Raw genomic sequence first — 21,824 nt, 5'->3', positions numbered from 1 at the left:
ATAATTGCAATCTAGATATTTCGTTTGATTGGACAGGCATCTTTTGTTTGATATTTCCAGAAGAAAATTTTTTCGTAGTTGTATTCCTTGATGGGCAAATGCTTTGTACCACAAATTTCACATCATTTTAAACGTCTGTGTTCATATTTCTAGATCCAAGTCGAAATAGATTTTTTATTACCTTAATCATGTTAATTATTTAAATTATAAACCATTTTTTATTTCATTTATTATTTTGCTGTATTTGACATTTAGAATATTTGTTGTACGAGATTCTATAGTAATTTTACATTCACATAATCGATGTTTCTAAATCAATAGCGCATCGCTAAATTACAGTTGAAAGTTTATTCTTATTAATTTTTTTTGGTTGTTGGCGGTTGAAGAAAAGCGCAAGCAAGTTATTACTTTCTGCTTCACCGTAGGAACATCTCCCACGTGACATTCACAGTACTTCGGTATTGGTAACATCTATTTCAACCAGGCAAGAAACCCAGTGACATTCAGCTCGAGTCAGCTCTGACTAGGTCACTGGGTCGCCGGCACCTAGCTGTCACTTAGTATACCAGTAGGGGTGTGAACTTTCTAGATGAAAAAAAAAAAGATGAGGGGGGTAGCCTTAGGGTCCTATGAGCTTAATGAGACGTTGCGAATTATAGAGATGCGCTCAAAGCTACGCATAATGATTTTGCTTAAATAAGAATATTTAAAGGTGTAGATGGTAACGTCAGGGTAAGCCTACTTTTCTTTTTTAGCTTGCAAAGTTAAAATTCGTATTTAATTGTTTAATATTGTGCACGCTTCAATTAATAATTATCTCGGTGTTGTTGTTTTTCCTCGAAAGTAGTCAACTAGCCGGATATATGACCTTCGTTCCACTGGTTTTAATACTCAATTTGTGGAGGGCTAGAATTTTTACTGACAATTTTTTTTTTTTTTTTTTTTTTGCTTTTCTGTTTGTGTGTTTTTGGGTGAATTTGTGTGGTCTAGCACTATTCATTGGCTCTACATATAAATACTTTTTGTTAGAAAACAAGTTGTAACTCCAGTTCCATGGAGGTATATGCAGTGTTTTCTTTTTTTTAAAGATGACAATCAGGTGGAAATGTCAGTGGAAATCATAGAAAGAATAATAGGGAACATGGCCCTCATTCGTCAACTACATTCACTTGTGGTGAGAATGTAAGAGAAGATCATCAAACCCTACTCCAAATATCTTTCCTTTCTTAACGTAGTGCTGTCTATCCTTCTTTGCGGTAATGTTTCTATTCTAGAATATAGGAACAGTAAGAGTCTCAAATGCTCGACCTTCATCTTCGTAGTGTAAGAAGGGAAGTGAGAATGATTCAATGAAGTTTACTAGCTGGACCCTTCAGATGAAGAGGTTGTTGTTTTTTTTCTTTCCTATTCCTATTCTTTTTTTTTTTTTTTAAGCTTTACTCAGGAATATTTGTTTAAGGCTTTAAAGGTATTTGTGTGTACCGACTACCGTGTATAACATATTACTGGGTACACAAGCATAGTGCTTACTTAGGCTTCCAAGCTTCTCCGTTGCCATATATTAAAGCTGCCATGCTATCTATCTATTAACACTATTCTGTCACTCCTTATGCTGCATTGTTTCTAGGTCATTCCATTCATGTACAACCTCCTTTGATGAACCTTTTTATTCATTCTCTGCAAAGTAGTTATTAGAATTTTACTGATCAATAACGTCTTTTCCGGTTCTTAGTTTTCACACCTAATATGTATCTGTATATACACAAAAACCTTATGTTATTGTTGTTATATATTTATGCATTTAATGACCGAGAAGCCTCCTAATGTAGCAGTGATCGTATAATTAATGACGGCCCTTTATTCATTACACTATTCGTTATTACCTGGCAATGGCATACAGTGATTACACTGAGAACTCGAACTAGAAAATATATGCCATCTAATTCTTTAATTATTAGTGCTTATCTTTTCGGGGAATGTCTCTTTTCTGCAATTCGCTTGACCAAAGCTACATTGACCCTCTTCTGAAAGTAATGTGTAGTACTTCTTTGAATATGTCCTATGCGTAACGTCCCTTTTTGTTTATCAGGTTTCTGTTATAGCTCAACTGCTGACTTCCTTGACATTAATCCTATAACTGACAAACTATGTGACCAGTTGTGACCTTAGTTTGTCAGTTGTGTCTCAAATCGCTTAACGATTAGTGTCTGCTGTCTATTAATTCTCTGGCACGTTTACTTCGTGTCTATGTGTGGTTTAGTCAGGTATATTTCTTTTGTGTGTTTCTTTTAAAGTGGATGTTTATCTTCTCTTATTTAATTTCCATGCCCAAACGACCACAACTGGTAGAAGTATCTTAGTTAAGTCATACGCATATACAAAGTAACTTAGTCACACACATACACAAGGTAAATAAATAAATATATATATATTAAGCGGACTCAGCATTTTATAAAACTAAGCTTAAGTAAACGGGGGGAAAAGGGGGGAGGGCGAGGATAGGTCACGAAGCGAGAAAGGCTCTTGGTTTCTACTGGCTGTACGTGTGTGGGTTATATATTAATGGATTTTGTGTACATTGGGTTATAGCTTCAAGAGGCTTAAAGACCGGTGGGTTTTTTTCTTCTAAGAAAAAATCGTGGGGGGGGGGCAGTGAAGGTTGACAGCATTAGTAATAATACTGTACAATTTTAGCGGTTTCACCCATATTCCACTAACCTAGACTCCTACAGCATTCCCGATAGTAAACTTAAGAGCACAGACCCATACACACCTTTAGCTTTACTTTCCTTCGTTTGTTCTATATACACCATTGTTACACTTTGGATTTACAACTATTGTGTTTTGTTGGATTTCATTTTGGGTATGTTATAGGTTTGACTAGATTTAAATATATCAGCGGCCTCCGAAATGGGAATAGCAACTATTAGTTTCGTGTGGTCTATCTGTCCGTCCGTCCGTCACGTTTAAATTGTAAAAAATAGAAAAGCTATTTTAGAGTCTGATATAATGATATTTTTGATCTTTAAAAGTTATGCAACGGCTGCTTTTTTCTTTTCTGAGAGCGAAATATTTACTTTTTAAAAATTAACCGTGTAGGAATTTGTTTGTTTTTTTCATAAAAAATAACACCATTTTTACAATTCACTATTATTAGTAAAAAAAAACAAAAAAAAAAAACAGGGGAGACTATATTAATCAAGGTAGGTAATTTTTCTGTATATTTTTAAACATTTATTCAAACGTTGTTTTTTTTTATATATAATTTTATAAAAAATATTTGTATTACTAAATTGTTATACAAACTATTTACAACTTCAATAAAGTGTTTACTTTTGTTTTAAAAGAGAAATAATGCATTTAGGATGTATACAAGTCGAATAAATAAAAACAACAATTAATAAGCAGTGCTCCATATTATCAAAGTGAACCACAAAGGACCATCGCACATCTTTCACAGTGAAATACTCTTTCAAGCCTTGAATGAGAGATTGGCCCTTTGCAAAACCTTCATAATATTCAATAACATCAAATGAGCCAGGCTCACATTAAACCACATCGTCATTACAATTAGTACATTGAATAAATATGAATATTAACAAAAATAATAATAAAATTTTGAATTTCCATATCATATTGTATCGTGTCGTCAGTCAACCTAAGAATAAAATACTATTTGCAACACTTTCGATACGTACACCTCTCTTCATTGTGTATTGGCGGAGATAGGATTGTGGTTGTTGATAGTTTGCTGTTCATAGTTTCTGATATTCATGCTAAAAATATTGAAAGGTGCCTTTTACCTACCTGATTTGACCACTCATAAACGAGCCTGTTCTTATGCCTCATTTAATTAAGTACTATGGGTCTACGGAAGAGTGCAAGTATGCGCTATGGAACATTTGTTTTAATGAAATAAACAAAATGAACTTGTGTTTTCACACATCACATCTATTATAATAGTAATTTAAAATATGTAAAGCACGCTTAGCAAAAAGTCATAGTCAAGAGTGGAAATAATAAATTAACTAGAAACTACCAATAACCTCTATCCCATCTTCCCTCATAAAATATGCATTCTAAACATGACTGCGCACAATCACACAACCTATTCGAAAGTGGCAAGTTGGAACCTAACAAGTAGACCAAAAAAAAATGGATATCACAGTGTGAGATGGCGCATTTACATACTGGTTAATAACACGAAACTATTACATATTACAGCTTGTTTTAAAATGGTGTATTAATTAATAACTGTACTCAATTAGTATACTTTATTGTTTATACAAAATAAACGTATTTTTGTTTTGTTTTTTTAATATTTAATTGCTCACACACAAGAAAATAATAATTATACTTTTTAAAATATTATTATTAAAAAAAAAAACGTTTATAAATCAATGCTGCAAACAATGCAAGAGAAAGAAAACGTGTCTACAAGTGTTTGTGTTAGGCCAACGGTATACTTTTTTTTTTCTTGTCATGTTAATCAACAATTTCAGTTAACACGAGCCGACCCATCTGATCTTCTTACATCCTTGTGTAGTGTGTATTTCGAACAGCAGACGATCAACCATTCTTTCATTTGCCTGGTAGTCAGTATTAATGTCACATATGTGCACATTGAACGCGTGTGTAGGTAGATTGTTCCTTGTTGTACTCTTACTTCTACCAGTATGTACAAATAAAATGCTGATTAGCCAGTGGGGGAAAAAAAGATACTCGCTGCGAAGGGGTGAGAAACGAATGTGCGAGCGAGAGGGAGAATCCATACCATACTATCGATCGAGATTAAGAAACAAGAGGGAGAAAAAATATAGGGCACTAGGGCAGTAGTGCCAGCTACCTGACCCAGTGGGTATTTTAGGGAAGGGTAGGGTAGAGGCGGTGACAGTCGAGGTCGCGTGATTTAGCAAGGGGAGGCAATGCGTGTGAACTGGAATGTTTCATCCCTGTGTTGTGTTCTATTGGTTTGAAGGATAGCTATTGGTTAATAGTGTTCATTTCGAGTACTAAACCAGTCTAGCAGACTGTGAGTATTTTTTTTTTCAAAACATCGGGGTTAAATAGATCTCATTCTCAGCGACACAGTCGTCGAATGGTTGCGAGAATATTAGAACTAGATCTAGATTTTGTTTCATAAAAAAAGCACACGTGAGGGTTAGAACTTTCAGCTAGATCTATATGTAGACTATACTGATACCGGTGTCGAGGCAAACAAAACATGCCAGTATAAGTATTCAGTTTATTTAATTAAGTCGCAATCATGAGGCTGTGCTTAATTGTCAATCCAATTAATTTCGTACTATTAATCTATTTTTAAATGCAAATCAATAAAGCAAAGCATTAATCTACTTGATCAAATGCCTTGATCTAGGCGGTGTATTGAAATTGAAACATACTCGTTTATAATGTGACCAGAGTCTAGTCACCACAACTAATGATGCCTTGCTATGCTACAACGACGCAATAACACTTCCCCCTCCCCCAAATTTTATGTTACCGGCGTACACACTATTAATAGTAACAAACACGGGAGGCTATTTAGTAAGGAAGATGACTACCTACCATAGTACCACATGCAAACGGTTTTAAATTTTTTGTAAAAAAAAAATATATTTGTATTGCTAAGTAAGTAAGTTCTGTCATACTAACTACTACATTGACACAAAAAAATGTTAACTTATTTTTAAAGAGAAAAAATCTATTTATTATGCATATAAGTTGGATATAATTTAAAACAACAATTAATAAGTAGTTTTTTTTATATTACCTCGAGTACTGCAATCTGCATCCCCAGGCATAAAACACCTAACTGAAGGAAAATTTTTTTTAAAATTTGTACGGAATGTTTTTTCTTGAGGAATAAAAGATTGAACCTTTACAAAACAATTAGATCAATTAGAAATTCATTATAAGACATCAGTAAGGCCAGGTTCACATCTAACTTCACATTCACCTATCCTTTGGTCTACTTGACCGCTGGGGCACCACACAAGATTGTCAACCTTCTTTCTCCATTCATCTCTGTCATTTGTCTTTGATAGAACTTTCATTCTGATGTTCTTTCTGAAAATATTGAAACCTGCCTTTTTTCCTGCCTGGATGGACCACTTCGTGGACCGATTTTTAGTTTGTGTTGCCACACAAACTGTCTTTGTAACCTTGTTAATCTTCGATAAAGTGGACCTCATTACTGATATCATGACCTAGGAACTAGTAGCTTTATATTTGCATGTGAATCAAGTGCCGAGCTAATCAACACTTACATGTGTTCTGGAATGCAGCCAGTTATATACCTCGGTCACCATTAACCAACTGTCCATCTGACACTGGTGGTATAATCAATCTCAGATTTGGTAACGATGGCAAATTATTGAATGCATTTGCAATTGTTCTTTCAACAAACTGCTTATTTACTCCTCATGTTAGTCTTGCCAAAAAAAAAACCTGACCTTTGATCTGCGTTGCTCACCAAACAATGGACCCACTAAGTCTATCAAAGTTTGTTTTTTGTTGTTTTTCCTCAAGAAAACGAAAATGTTATTCTGGGTGGCTCACTTAAAAAAAAAAAAGACTTATAGCTCTGGTTAAAGTTAGTTGATAGCATGTTATTGTTTAAACTTCTGAAAGTCATTTTTTCATTACTTTTTCAGCTTTAAGGATTATTATTAAATAAGTCGCATGCCCTACCTTCTCTTATCTGAGAAATTGTCTTTCCTGCTTCAGAAAGAAAATAGCACGTGAAGTAAACAATTAAACATCTTTGAAATGATTTAAAGGACGACTTGAAACTTTGAAAAGCAATCTAGTTTATTTGATGGCGTATTTTAAGTCGATATTTCTAACTCGAACTGATTCTAAGGCAGAGTGTACTAAATATTTTTCCTATGATTCATCTAAAATTTTGGTATTCTATCTAGACTAAATATTGGTGTTAGTAGGTCTACTGTAATAATGTTTATTTTGTAAACATACAACGTCAGATTGTCTTTTATCTGTGAGATGTTACTTGTTGCCCCTTTCTTCCACTCCAACATCATAGATTGGTAGAAAAGAAACAGAAAAGAACAAGGGCAAGCAAATCAATAGATAAAAGCCTTTAATAACAATCCAAATGTCACAAACCGCCTCTCCCCCCCCCTCTCTCTCTCTCTCTCTCTCTCTCTCTCTCTCTATATATATATATATATATATATATATATTGAGAGAGAGGGAGGGAGGGAGGTTGCTTGGGTGGTTTTGAAGGTCGTTGTCTAGAAGGGTTAGGTCACTGGGGAACAACTCCAAGCCCTATTTCAGTCTTTTGACGACAACAACATCTTAAGGTCTAGCAGTGGAGCATTAACACATTCTCCAAAGAGACACAACTCAGAACTTGATAGTTAATGAAACACTTCATTAACTATTCAACATATTTACCAGTAGTACTATGTGGATCATCAGATCAATTAAACAAAAATACAACATCCAACATTGACTATCCAGGATAGGAAAACTTCCATCTCTCTAAATTCTTAACACACACTCTCTCTCAGAGCCCAGTCATCAACTACTCTTACAAAATCACGCATCTCATCTACCCCTACACACATTCACGTGGATCTGTTGACCAGAATCTCTTGTAAGCCATGGTAGAGTAAATTTAGCCATACTATTACGATGACACAGTCTGTAACACCATAATTAAGGCATATTTCAAAATACGCGCGCACACGTACACACAAAAATATCTTCATAGCTTTAGCCTCGTTTAATCTGCCGCCGCGGTCATTGTGACCTAGTCCAATATTTCGGTTTCTTTTATGATTCGGTCTTTATACAATTGTAGCCTAATACCTAATATAGAGTGCACAGTTGCTTGAGGTGACAATTTAACAAGGCTCCACTTCTTTAAACAATGTTAATGATACCTTATTGTTATTTTACAACATATTGCATTAAACAGATTTTTTTTCTGGCTCTTCTTTTCTTCCCACTATTATCAAATCCTGAATTGATTCTAGAGGGAAAAAATGAATCCTGCTATTAATTACAAATTTAAAAAAAATTGTAGGAAAAAAATATTTCATAATTATTAGCCAAATAAAATATCACTTCTTGTATTTTAAAAAGACTCAATATTTTTACCAACTGCTGTATGAAGATGTCCTGAGCTGGAAAATTGGTGCTCTTCACAATCACCTGACTCACCATTATCTTAATCAGCTTAAATTTAAAATGTTTCAAAAAGACAATAAAATAAAACAAAATCAGTGCACAGTAGTCACATTAGCCACCTTAAAACCACCACCTATCAAGAATTGTGTGACTGAGTTAAACACGATGTATCCTAACATATGGAAGTACTATGGCTTTTCTGCAACCGATCTTAAATGGTCCCATTAACTTCGAGTTTTTAAGACCAAGCAAATTTGATGTTGCTATCAGATATTAAACGCCATTAATCTACTCAACCAAAAGTAAAATGAAATCATTATGATGGTTCCAAAGCCTTACTCAATCTTCCTTGTGACTTGATTCCTTTTTTAATTTAGGTTTTCCACCTACAAGGTATGAAATGATCCTGTGACAAAGCATGGCATGCTATTGACCGTCCCAGGTTGATACTTTTCACTTGGGGAAAACAACAATAATGTCCCATTTATTTATTTATTTATTTTTGTACAAATTTTAAGAAAAATTGTTTCTATACAATTGATAGATAAAAGAAATTGTATTCATTTTCGATGACAACACATGAATTATTCAAAAAATTTGCCAAATTTTGCTTGTTTGAAGTTTACAGTTTTTTCAGTCCTTTTAATATATATGTAGACTAATTAACGTAAATCCTAAATGAAAAGGGTAAATTACATGATGTGCGGTGTCTTAAATAAATATTTACACTTGCAGAATTTTTTTATTTTTTTTTACTATTTTACATTTATTATAATGGCTTAGTGATTAATAATCCTCAGTTGTTTATATAGTGTTAGAGAAAATTCTATTTTAGCATTAATAAGAAGAAAAAATGTTTCTAATATGTTTTCCCCAGGTCCTCCCAGAATACCTCATAGATTTGTGGATATTTCTTTGACAAGACCAAGCCTATGTTTACATTGTAAGTACCTCCACCCACAGTACAAATGTTTCATTTTTTAAGGTTGGATGTCGTCATTGTAAATAGTGTAAATGTAAATGTAAATTGTTCAATCTAAACGAGAAATATAATAGTTTACACAACTCTGCTTAAATACAAGAGACCTCCTAGGCTGTTTCTCTTGATACTTGCCACTCACTGGACAATTTTCATTATAGCAGACTTAAATAAAAAAATTAAACATGTGTTTTATTAATTGGGATGAGTATGACATAGATGTATGAATTATTTTTGGGGGGAGGAGGGGGGTAGTACCAATAAGCTATTTTATTGAATATTGGCAATAGTCGTATTATAGTTAATAATTTTAATCTACGTTCTATTCACATTTAAATTGTTAGGATCCCAGTTACATTTTTAAATGAAAAAAAAACGAATAAGAAATATAGAAAAAGGAAGAAAATGAATAGGAAGATTGGGATGGACTTAGAATATTGTAATATTTATAAAGTTTAACCTAAAAATCCTCAATATGCTTTTTAAAACTCACAGCGTATCAATATCTTAGTATTTTATATTTGGAAAATATCAAACACTCCATTTATGAAAATGTTTCAATGCACGCTTTTTTTTTTCCATACACAAACACCACATTTAACCACCATATTTAAAACGAGTTAATTCAAACAATACATGTTTATCAGCCACACATTTACAGTGGGTACAGAACATTCTAAATTCAACGACGAAATGTGTGAGTAAAACTGGCCCACTTTGGTCGTCCACGAATTCGAGACTAGGACACAATCTCTTAGTATCTTTAATTTTTTATGCAGCATCCTTGAGAAGAATGTATGGCTGAGAAATTGAAACATCTCAAATGTACATGTCAACTTAAATTTTATATAAGATATTTGCTTAATGTGCCGTCTTTGTAAGGATGAAGACGGAAAGAGAATCAAACTTAACAGTCTGCACATTATCTAGTTCAATTTTCTTATTTCTCTTTCAAAACCATTTCCCTTGTTGTTATATCAGGTCTCCCTTTCCAGACTTATTTTTGTGATGAGTATTTATCTACTTTATTGTAGAACTAGTACATTGATATCTAGCTTATGTAGGACATTTCAAACCCAAAATGAAAGCTCTTTACTTTACTTCAGGGTCAGATCGTATGTAGGACAGATATACATAATTATTGGGGTCAAGGACGCGTTGACAGCTAAGAGACAGGGTAGATTTCTCGATGTGTTAATGTATCCCCTCCCTATTTTTTCCTGCACATTTGTGTAACATTGGCCTATATGTGTACAGTGTTAATATGGGACTGTTTAATGTGCAGTGAAGCGCGTTGTTGTTATATCTGGTCTCCCTTCCAGACTTTTTTTTTCTTTAAGAGAAATGTATATGCTGATGAATCTTTCTGTTAGAAATGTGTCAATGTTTCGCAAATCTTTAGGTAATGCTAATGAAAGAACACATTTGTGACATCTCATTTCATCCCTATGTTCACCAAATAATACAAAAAAAAAGTCTACATTTATATCAGGAAGCCAAAGTAAATTATAGCTTTCATTATTGCGTTCATGATTTTATTGCATAAATACTATTTGATTTAAACAAAAAATGCACATGTCTGAGTCGTCCTCTTCTTTACATCTATTAAATGAACACGTTATTTGAATGTAAAGAATAAATCATGTTATACTCTTCTTCCTTGATTTCTTTCGTATAGTAAGTAGAACACCGTTTTTTGTTTTTTGTTGTTTTTTGTTAGCTTTTGACACGTATACTCACCACTTAAGCTTTTCGGATTTGATAACGCTGAAGTATTCCGACCGTCCGATCCGTTTAGGTCTCAAAAACAATAAAAGATTTGGAAAATCCGATATCATATTTTAGTTCAGTTCTGGTGCAAGGGCTCTTTTTTTTTTCTTTTCTTAAAACAAAAAGTTTAATTTTTAAATTTAACAATGTGATCATTAAAAAAAACACCATTTATAAAACTATTCACTATTAATTAATTATATTTAGAAAATTAATATTTAAAAATTAATAATTTCATTATGAGGAATACACAGAATCTAGTATATATATAAAACATTTATGCAAACGTGTTTTTTTTTCTTTCTAAAATAATGATATAAAATTGTACTTCTAAATCAAGTATTTTCTGTCATAACAAGCTTCTTACATTTTAAATAAAATGTTAGAGAAAGCATTTAGTATGTATATAAATTGAATATAATTTAAAACAAGATTCAATAAGCAGCATTTTATACAATACAGTGAAAAGAATAGAGCGCCACATAGAATACACCACAGACATTTGATAAATTGCAAAAGTTTCTTTCTTATGGCTTTGAATGAGAGATTATAAAACTATTGGATTAATTAGATAATCTTTCAATAGCATCAGTTAGGCGAGGTTCACACTGAACCATATATTAATAACTCTAAGTTCACTGAATACACATGAATATTAACAATGTAGTAATAATAACATTAGTTAATTTCCGTATCCTGTGTTATCATGTCGTCAGTCGGACTAACAATAGTATAGGCAACACTTTCGAAACTTACACGTCTCTTCTTTTTGTAGTTGTGGAGACAAGAGTTGTGTGGTTGTTGATCATTTGTAGTTCATAGTTTCCGATATTCATGCTGAACATATTAAAACGTGTCTTCTTACCTGACTGAGTGGATCACTTCGGGGCCGGTTTGGAGTTTATTTTTCCACACAAACTGTCTTTGTAACCTTGTTTTTAAATTATTATTGTGCAACATAACTTTTCTAGCAGGGTCAAAATTTGTTGTTTTTTTTTTTTTTGGGGGGGGGGGGGATTCACTGTTGTCCCATAGTGTTCACTGAGAAATTTTTTTTTTAATTAATTATTATTATTACAGAAAAAGCAGATCTTGAGTAACAAAAAGCGTCAATCTTGTATATTTCTATCTAGTTTCAACTTGAATTGTGCAGATGGTCTGTTCTAGGAGAATATAAAAAGTTCTCTGAAAATCGTTTGAACGATGATGTTCGTTTACCTTGAGTCAACACTATTATCTGTGTTCGATCGTCCGCAGTTGTGGACATTGATCAATCAATGAGATAATCAGTAATAACTCCTATCTCGAAGGCCTATCATAAACCGGGAGAATAAGTCTTAGCTTATATAATACAGTTTTCACCCTTCACGACTGCTCGTAGGAAAATAAATTCAGATGGTTTCCATTGAGCTAGTTCTTTGGTCTTTAGATGCATGCAGATATCTTATTACTTTCAAATAATGTTCACAGTTTGACCATCATACAATTTGTGTGTGAACGTGAACTATTGCTTGATAGAGCTTCAATAGGGCTTGTAATAAAATTCCTGCTTTTCCCCTTTAACACATTTCAACCAATACACATCATTTTTAATAAAAAAAATTTGCTGACTTATTTCCTCTAAATTATTTAGCAAAGCTTAAAACTTTCAGTCAAGAACAGAATGAAAAACGTTGTGTATGCATATATTTAGATCTATATACGTGTACTATGATGTTTTGAAACAGTTAACAAACGTAGGGATATTGTTAGTTTATAGCCGTTAGCTAATCCATGTAACTGTACTTCAATAATTAGTTCATTTTTATTTCTGTCACTGCCCTAAGCTTTCCATTTAAGCATCATTTTTTAGCGGCCCCCGAAAGGGAAAAGACGCTATTAGTTTTGTGCGAAATTTCTATCCGTCTGTCCGTCCGTCCCGTTTAGATCTCGTAAACTAGAAGAGATATTGAAAATCCGAAATCACAATATTTTAGACCATTCAAAGTTCTGATGCAACGGCTACTTTTTTTTTTTCTTAAAGCGAAAAATCTAATTTTTAAAATCAGTTATGCAAGCAGTTTTTTTTAAAGAAAAAAAGCTAATTAGTATGCATTATAAGTTAGACCTAATTTAAATCGAATAGTAATCTTATAAACTCCATTTTTCTGAAAATTTTTTTTATTGCGGAAATTATTTTTTTTTATATTTTCAAAACAATTAGATCAATTATAAGACATCAGTCAGGCCGGGGGGGGGGGGCGGTGGCTGAGCGGTAAAGCGCTTGGCTTCCCAACCGGGGGTCCCGGGTTCAAAACCTGGTGAAGACTGGGATTTTCAACTTTGGAAACTTTGGGCGCCTCTGAGACCACTCAGCTCTAATGGGTACCTGACATTAGTTGGGAAAAACTATAGATGGTTGGTCGTTGTGCTGGCTACATGACACCCTCGCTAACCGTAGGCCACAAAAACAGATGAACTTTACATCATCTGCCCTATAGACCACAAGGGTCTAAAAGGGGAACTAGTTAGGCCAGGTTCAAATCTAACTTTACATTCACTTACACCTATGCTTTGATCTGCGGGACCGTTGGGGCACTACACAAGATCTGTTAACCTTCTTTCTCCATTCTTATCTCTCATTTGTCTTTGATATAATTTTATTTGGATGTTCTTTCTGAAAATATTGAAGCCTGCCTGGGTGGACCTCTTCGGGGGCCGATTTTGAGTTTGTGTTTCCACACAAACTGTCTTTTGTAACCTTGTTATTATTATAAAAATTCGTGAACCTTGCTTGAAAATCCGACAATAAAATTTTTGTGGATACTCCACCGTTGGTTTATAGCTCAAAACAGCTAGTGCCACTAAACCGGTCTAAGTCTAGATGTGTTATATTCTCAATGTACAGCTTGAAATAAACGTGAACAAACAAAAAATTCTTTTTAAACAAAACTGAATATAACTTTTAGTAATAAATACACACAACTTTCGATTTCAATGTAGATGTAGGAAATAATAACAATAATCATGAAAAAATAATTTAAAACAGATTTAAGTCACTAAAAATGGACATCTTGCTGTAACCCTCTCTCGCTTGTTCTCCCTTCTTCAACTTTCACACATATTAACTTGAACTACGACAGACCATTTCGTTGTTTCATCCGAATCTATTCAGTCTACAAAACTAAACCTTTAACCCACCTTTACAGAGACTTATCCCTTTATTCATGGTAACACCAGAAACACTCACATACACTTCATAACAAGTTTAAGAAGACATAACATAGTTTTAGAAGGTTGTGATATTTGCACTGGTCATTTTCTTTACACATTGAATCATATCCCAAGGACACTGCTGTCATTATATAAGTAGGCATATATACAAATATTTTCCACCAAACTTTTTAACAAAATTTTTTTTTATTGTTAACTTTATTAAAAGCATTAACCACAACACCATTACTTTTTTTTTCTTCAACAGTTTTGACATCATCATTAATATCACTCGCACTTCATTCTATTTATCTTTTTTTTTTTTTTTTTTTCTCAAATGTATTGATAGGCCAGAAGAAACTAAAAACATCCTCCTAATGTACTGTAATTTGTTCAGGAAATTTAAATTTGATGCGTAGGAACGTTAGTTAAATAGCTACTACCAGATCTGAACACCCGAGTGTCGTCTGGGCAAGAAGAAAGATGATGACCGGACGGGTTCAGACAGAGTTCACTGGGTTGATTGACCTATACTCCAACGTTTATTTTTTCCTTTCTTTCTTTTCTTTAAAAATAAAACATTCTCTTGGTGACCGAACATTAGTACTATTTTCATGGCTTCCTGACACGGCGAATTTTTTTCTAACACTATTATTCCGGACAGGTTGGTCCAACGGATATAAATCAAAGCTCGAAATTTATTGATGATTAAATTGCAGATAGACTTTTGAAAATATATAAGGCGGAATAATGTTCTTAATAGCACTTTTCTTTACTTGTAGTTATCAGAGTTTGTCGATCTATGTTGATGAGCCCAAGTGTATATTTTAATATTCAATGCAGTTTTTTTTTTTTTTTTTGTAATTCTGTAGATCTTTCGTTCATTTTAGGATAACAAAATACCTTCCTGTCTTAATCCTGGCTATAATTGGTCCATGTTCGGGGTAGAAAATAGTGAATGTCGGTCGGAAAATGTGTGTGGTTAAGACTAGTCAATCTGTTTGAATCAAGTTGCTAAATTTATCATTTTGTCATTTAAGAATGATTATTCACTTGTTGCTGAGTTTGTTTGTTTTTTTTAATTCAACCATTTTAACTTAATTCACAAAACGACCTTTCAATTTTTCTGCTCTAACGATATGTTTTGTATTCTGTAACAAAAGAATAGATTACGACCAGAAAGAACCATATAGTATATGCAATGTATTGTTCACTGTCATAATTGAAGTATTTTTCACAACGTCACTTAGACATGACTCCAGATTTTGTACGCTAATAAATCAGCTACTCATTCCTGTCAAGAGAATTTTCCTTACCCCCCCCCCCCCACCTCCCTTTTTTTTTTCTTCCTTTTCTGGCTTCGACCTTCACCCACACATAGCTCACCGCTGGCTTTTAAAAGTTTGGTGAGCCCTCTTTGTCATTTCTTTCAACTACCCTTTTCCATTCTACCCACTTGCCCATTCCTCCCCTCAGTCCCCTAGCGACGTGACTAGCCTCTGCCTGGCCATTCTAAAAAGTACTCATTTCCAAACATTCTCGAGAACGTGTGTCATCCCAAGAGACTATTGGTGGCTGCTTCCCCAGTGTGTTTGTTAAGCTGACGTGCTGCTGACGAAAGCATTGGCCAATAATCACCTTCGGGAACAAAAAAAACACAAAAAACATGAATGCCAATCAAAAGCACTGTTCAAGGTCAAACAAAAAAATATAGACTTACCTACAGCCAGCTTCTAATATTTTGCTTTCTAGTTTTTTTTGTTCTTCTTCTAGTTGTTACCTAGTAGATTCAGTCGAGCTATTTAGGTTAAGATGTAAAGACGATAAAGACAATGTTTATACAATTATACTCTGAAAAAGAGATTCTCTGTTTGATACTAATTTTCCTGAATATTATTAAAATCAATGCTTTCATAAAATTAATTTTCAAGAAATTATGCTGTATGTTTGAAGGTAAAAATGTGATATCAGATTACTAATTAAAGTCAAAATTATTTCATACACTTTTTTACAAACATCAAGATCTTGATCTAGAAATTTTCACATTCACTCTTTGAAATTATAAACGTGGATAAAACTGATTCTTCCATCTTTTGAAGTATCTCGTTCAATAAAAGAATTAGAATACAATGTATTAGAATACTAACAACAGGCAGTTACTATTTATAACTAATTCAAATTATTATATAAACCAAACCGAATTCCTAAACTATCAAACAAGTAATGCGTAAAGGATATCTTAATGCAAGTGAGACAATCCATTTATACAAATATTCCAACAAATTTTTGAGGTTAGTATATTTTCAAACATTATTTGCTGAATCCTTCCTTTACTCCCAAAAACAAGGTAATTGCCTTTCCACTGGAAACATAATCCTAAACTAGATTTAGATCTAATCAGCCTATTTAATAATCCGTGCCCTACTTCCACGCCACCTTTGCTCTAGTTCTTTTCTTAGGCTTTTCTTCCTGTATTCATTTTTTGCCTCCGCATTTTTTTTTTGTTCACACAGATCTACGTCTAGATTCTTTCTATCCAAACAATTTGTTGTTTTAATTCCAAGCTGATATGTTCTGGCGATAAGTATCCTAGCCAATATGTTTTATTCTATTCCTTTTTCTTCTTCTATTTGTAAATAGTGCATAGATTCTCAGACTGGTTAGCTTTGACCACCCAAAAAAAGATGGTAGTTTATGTTTATAATATGTGAATGTTAATCCCTTGCGAAAGTTGTCAGTTGTCATATGGTGCAACACGGCTGTCTAATAATGAATGAGGGTTATCATATGGTGCTTCGTGGCTGTCAAATAATGTATCAGGGTGGTATATTCATATATGAAGGTTATCATATGGTGCTTCGTGGCTGTCAAATAATGTATCAGGGTGGTATATTCATATATGAAGGTTATCATATGGTGCTTCGTGGCTGTCAAATAATGTATCAGGGTGGTATATTCATATATGAAGGTTATCAAATGGTGCTTCGTGGCTGTCAAATAATGTATCAGGGTGGTATATTCATATATGAAGGTTATCAAATGGTGCTTCGTGGCTGTCAAATAATGTATCAGGGTGGTATATTCATATATGGTTATCATATGGTGCTTCGTGGCTGTCAAATAATGTATCAGGGTGGTATATTCATATATGAAGGTTATCAAATGGTGCTTCGTGGCTGTCAAATAATGTATCAGGGTGGTATATTCATATATGAAGGTTATCAAATGATGATTCGGCTATCTCATATTGTATTAGGGTTGTTAAATAATGCTTTGTGGTTTTATAATAATGTGTCAGGGTTATCAATAATGCTTTAGGGTTGTATGTTAGTGTATCAAGGTTATCATATGATGATTCGCAAAATAAAATAAAAAAGAATATCAGTTGTTCTAATTGCTTATTATTTCTATTATTGTTCGTTAATATTAAACACCATGAACCTGATTTAGAAATGTGTTATACATTATACAAATTATTTTAAGTTATTCTGCAATCGATTTAATAAAATTATAATGTAAAAAAAAAAACTAGACAAAACATATCAAACTTTTAACTGACATACAAATGTATAAACCTAAAACACAATCCAAATAGACCAGAATAATATATATGGTTAAAATAATATCTCTAACATTCCCTTAAAATCGCTGAATAAGGCCTTACAGGCCACGGTCAAATATCTATTATGTGTTGCTCTAAGGCTTTGGAGCTAAGTGGACCTCAATTCCTACATCATATCTACAAGTACGTACCTAGTTGTTGTTTTTTTTTTTGCTCTACATGTCACGACGTAGAGACTGAATTATTGTAGTGACAACTGACGCCCAGAGGTGATTCTACGAACGTAACATAAGTTTATTTACATGAAATTAAAATATACGAAATTTAAATGTATTATATAAAATAGCAATATGAATTAGTTCAAACAATTAATGAAAAATACCACACAAAAAATTATACTTTTATAGAACAGAATAAGACAAGTATATTCTATTTAACATCCATAATTTGCTATTGCTTAGTAACTCAATGATCTTCTGGAAGTAGGACTATATAGATGTACACTCATCAAATGTTTCGCTACAATCTCTAGTTCCTCACTACTTGAGTCATACCGATTCTAATTGTTGAAGAATGTCATAATTAATATACAGGGTTATAGGTCACACTGACATTGGCTCCCAAAACCAAAATATAACAAATTGATACTGTCTAATTCTAACAATTAAACAATATCCTTTACAACAATCCAAGATCTTGAGAAAAAAAATACAATTAACTTACCCGCTAAAAGTTGATCGATGAAAAGGATTTTCAACAACATCTGATATTAGACCAAACAGTACTTGACCCAATAATATGGCCTCCTCTAATCGCTATTTCCTACTATATACACATTACACACTGGTCATTATCGCAAATCAAGACATTGAAGAGTGATTCACAACAGAGGTCTATTGGAGCCATCCAGACAAATGATCACAATAAACAAACTAAAAAATAATTATGAAGATACTGACACTATACTATGCAACTGTGCTGCTTTTTAAAAATAGTAATCATTTAGCTTTTAGTGTGAAAGTGTACAAAAGTAACTTACTATTTAGAGTCCCTTTTGTGGCTTTTTTTTTTCTCACGTGACGTTATTTTTTAAATTTTCACATGAAGTAAAGTCTCACAAAGATGAAATTTAATTTTGCCTTTTTTTCCCTGAACACCCAGCTACCTCTCCCCCTTTATTTTTTTTTAAAATAATCTCATCTTTAACACAAGCTTCAAAGGTAATAATTATTTGTTTTTGTTTTTAATCTGAGTTACCCTCATTATAAATCCAAGATAGAACCATATCACTTAGACATAGTTCTATAAAGAGTAGCGCCCCTTGCCACTCCTCTTTCTGATAATAATACGCCACGCCCAGTTTCTTGAAATCGATATCTTTCTGACATTATCTAAATATAATGTTAAATTACTGTCTTAAGAAATATCTTCTAATTTTTTTATGTCTTAATTTTCAAATGTATGCTTTTTTCCCTCCAACTAAAAAATGTCCTGACCATACATCTAATGTTAAAGCAAAGCTTTGATTTAATTTTATTCTCATATTATTACCTCATACTTTACCTGTGCTTTTCAAATGAAACGTTTTAGGGGGGAAAAACTTCACTATTTAGAGAGAAAAGCTAGTAAAATAAAATACATTTTAAAAAGGCTAACAAAATTATTAAAACACGCTTTCACAGAAATTCAATGTTAGTTAACAGTAACTCAACAACTCAACCAAGACAGCTATTATACTTTGTTTTATATTGGCAAGTCTGTTTAACTAAGTCTAAAGCAACGCATTTTATACTCATCTATATGCATGCTGCATCCATAGAACATTGGGGAAAAAAAGTTATTAACAACCTTGTAAAAGGCAATGTGACCTGTGACGTGACAACAAGCTATTGGTCTAAACTGTGACGTTGCAGGTCAGTGTTCAGGCCATCTATTACGAATGGTTTTTAACATAAAAATGTTGTAGTGAATGGCAAAATCTAACTAGGAACATAAGTTTATTTTGAGAACAAAAAGTATGTTCAGTATACACACTTTAGGAGGAATATATTTAGTTATAGTTATAAATAACTTTTTCTTTTTTTTTATTATATATTCCCCCCCCCCCCCAACTTTAACTAGACTGCAAAGCTTTGTTCTATAAGAAACTTTATTTATTTTATTTTTTTTTCTCATTTACCTTGCTCATTGATGAAACTTTCAAAATAATCTCCTGTCCATGTATACAAAATAGTGATTAACATTATTTATTATTCTTAAATGTAAACCTACACGTTTTCGTTTTTAATCTGCGAAGGTTCCAGTGGTCTGGTCACCTTTATAGAAAGTTTCTCAACTTCAGCCTCCTTGGCAGCCAAAACTAGAGGTCGTCATAGTGCACGAATTCCAAAGAGGCCATGTTTTGCAACACGTGTATTTGGTTCTCACCGGGCATTCTGCTTTTCAGACCGAAAGGGAGGTTTACCTTTCACTTCATCTGTCAGCTTCCAAAGCTCTTTATAGTTTCTATGGAATGCAGACTTAAACACCATTCTGGCTTCAAGGACACTCGTCTGTCATGTGCAGAGATAAATTTGTAATAGTTAGATCGTACAATCTCAGTGCACTCATCGTCATAAACTTCCAACTTTGATAATTCCAATGCACGTTTTTGACCTTCTGGGGTTACAGAAGCACTCAAAAAAAAGTTATGTGGCTAAGTTTTTCGGTTACCTAATTTAGTTTAGTTGTCTACGCTGGAAACTCTTCTTCATATAGTGCCATGGGCCATTCATTTATTACATCAAAAACCGAAACATATTATTTTTTAGGGTCAAATACAAAACAGAAGAATTAAAAATTATATCCCTTCAAATAGCTTTTTATATACATAGCATTGCGCTACAGTAGCGGTAGTTTAAATGTTGTCCTTTGGTCAACTAAGTCCTAATGCAACCTGGCTTTTTGATATTAATGGAATGTTGAGCATTTAAATCTAGTTATTCATGCCAAAGAATTGTTTCACTTAATTTTTATCCTTTAAATTTACTCTTTTTTTTTTTTTTTTATATTATACTAGCATTTCCCACCGGCTATTTGTTCCCAGGCTAGAAATTATTTTGCCCCAAACCCGTAGCTTTTTCTTGTTCCCACTTCCATAGAACGGTGCCCATTTTAACGCTCACGACACATATATTTGACCTGTGAATTGTAATATCGTTTCTTTGAATTGGATCGGCCCGCTCGCTTATAACGCCCCCCCCCCTTTTTTTTTTTCTTGAGATATTTCTTTGACTGTGAACTTAATAATCTCCCCCTAACCTAATACTCCCAGATCTGAGTATTTTTTCCGACTTCTCAGTTGTATATAGAAATATTTGATGGTCCTTTATTGCCTTTTCGCCTAAAATATGTTTACTGCATCCTGCTCATCGTAACGCCAATCACACAGTACTTTGACCGGAACTTCCCCCCTTCCACCTTTTGCAGTTTTCCACACACATACTTTTGGCCCGTGCGTGAATTCTAATATGTTTCGTTAAATTTGAACGGCCCGCTTTACATACCACACACACACATTTACTAGTGGCACGTGGATTCTAGTATCTTGATAGGCTCTGTTATGCTTTTTGACCAGATCCATTTTTTTTTTTTGTCATTCTGTTTCATTTCCCCACGTTTACGTTGTTGTTTTTTTCAGTAACTTCCCTAACACTCACCTCCACTCGCAGCACAGAGAGAGCTAATTGAAATTTGTTTTGTTTTTAGAAATGTACACGCATATTCATGCAACTCTTTCGTATTTCTCGTGGAAAAGGAAATTTCAAATTACTCGTAATAAATAATGTCTAAAATATCGAGTTACACACTAATGCTAGAAAAAAAGGAAATATGTTTTGTGCTATTTAACCATTGAACTATAAAAGTTCTGTGATCAAACATTGGTATTTTGGCTTTATGTATAGAATACGGTCATTTTGGTGAAATACTGAAAATTAAATACAAAGCTTGCGATTTTCCTCGAATTTCAGCGTTCAGATGGTTAATCCATCAAAACCGCAACTTAGCGAGCAGGGAGAACCTAAGAATAAATGGAACATTGTTTAATGTGTACACAATTTTTGTGGTTCCAGAGATGTCTTGATGGATGAATGATTGGCATTTCACGTTTATGTCTAACTA

At 33.3% G+C, this 21,824-nt stretch overlaps 1 protein-coding gene across 6 annotated transcripts in view; it reads left to right on the top strand.

The window, feature by feature from the left end:
- LOC106064965 (phosphatidylinositol 3-kinase regulatory subunit gamma-like) overlaps positions 1–21,824 on the top strand; it is an 88,471-nt gene that overhangs the window by 16,443 nt on the left and 50,204 nt on the right. For 5 of the 6 annotated variants that reach the window (XM_056029524.1, XM_056029523.1, XM_013223643.2 and 2 more), the window contains exon 4: positions 9,038–9,103. In XM_056029524.1, the coding sequence (XP_055885499.1) occupies positions 9,038–9,103 (66 nt within the window). Of the gene's footprint in view, positions 1–5,017; positions 5,036–9,037; positions 9,104–21,824 lie in introns of those variants that run through there. The other variant, XM_056029528.1, reaches the window with a different exon arrangement.

The sequence above is a fragment of the Biomphalaria glabrata genome, chromosome 5, assembly GCF_947242115.1.
Source record: "Biomphalaria glabrata chromosome 5, xgBioGlab47.1, whole genome shotgun sequence".
Lineage (NCBI taxonomy): Eukaryota > Metazoa > Mollusca > Gastropoda > Planorbidae > Biomphalaria > Biomphalaria glabrata.
The sequence above is the reverse complement of the archived record's forward strand: the minus strand, read 5'-3'. Positions and strand labels throughout refer to the sequence as shown.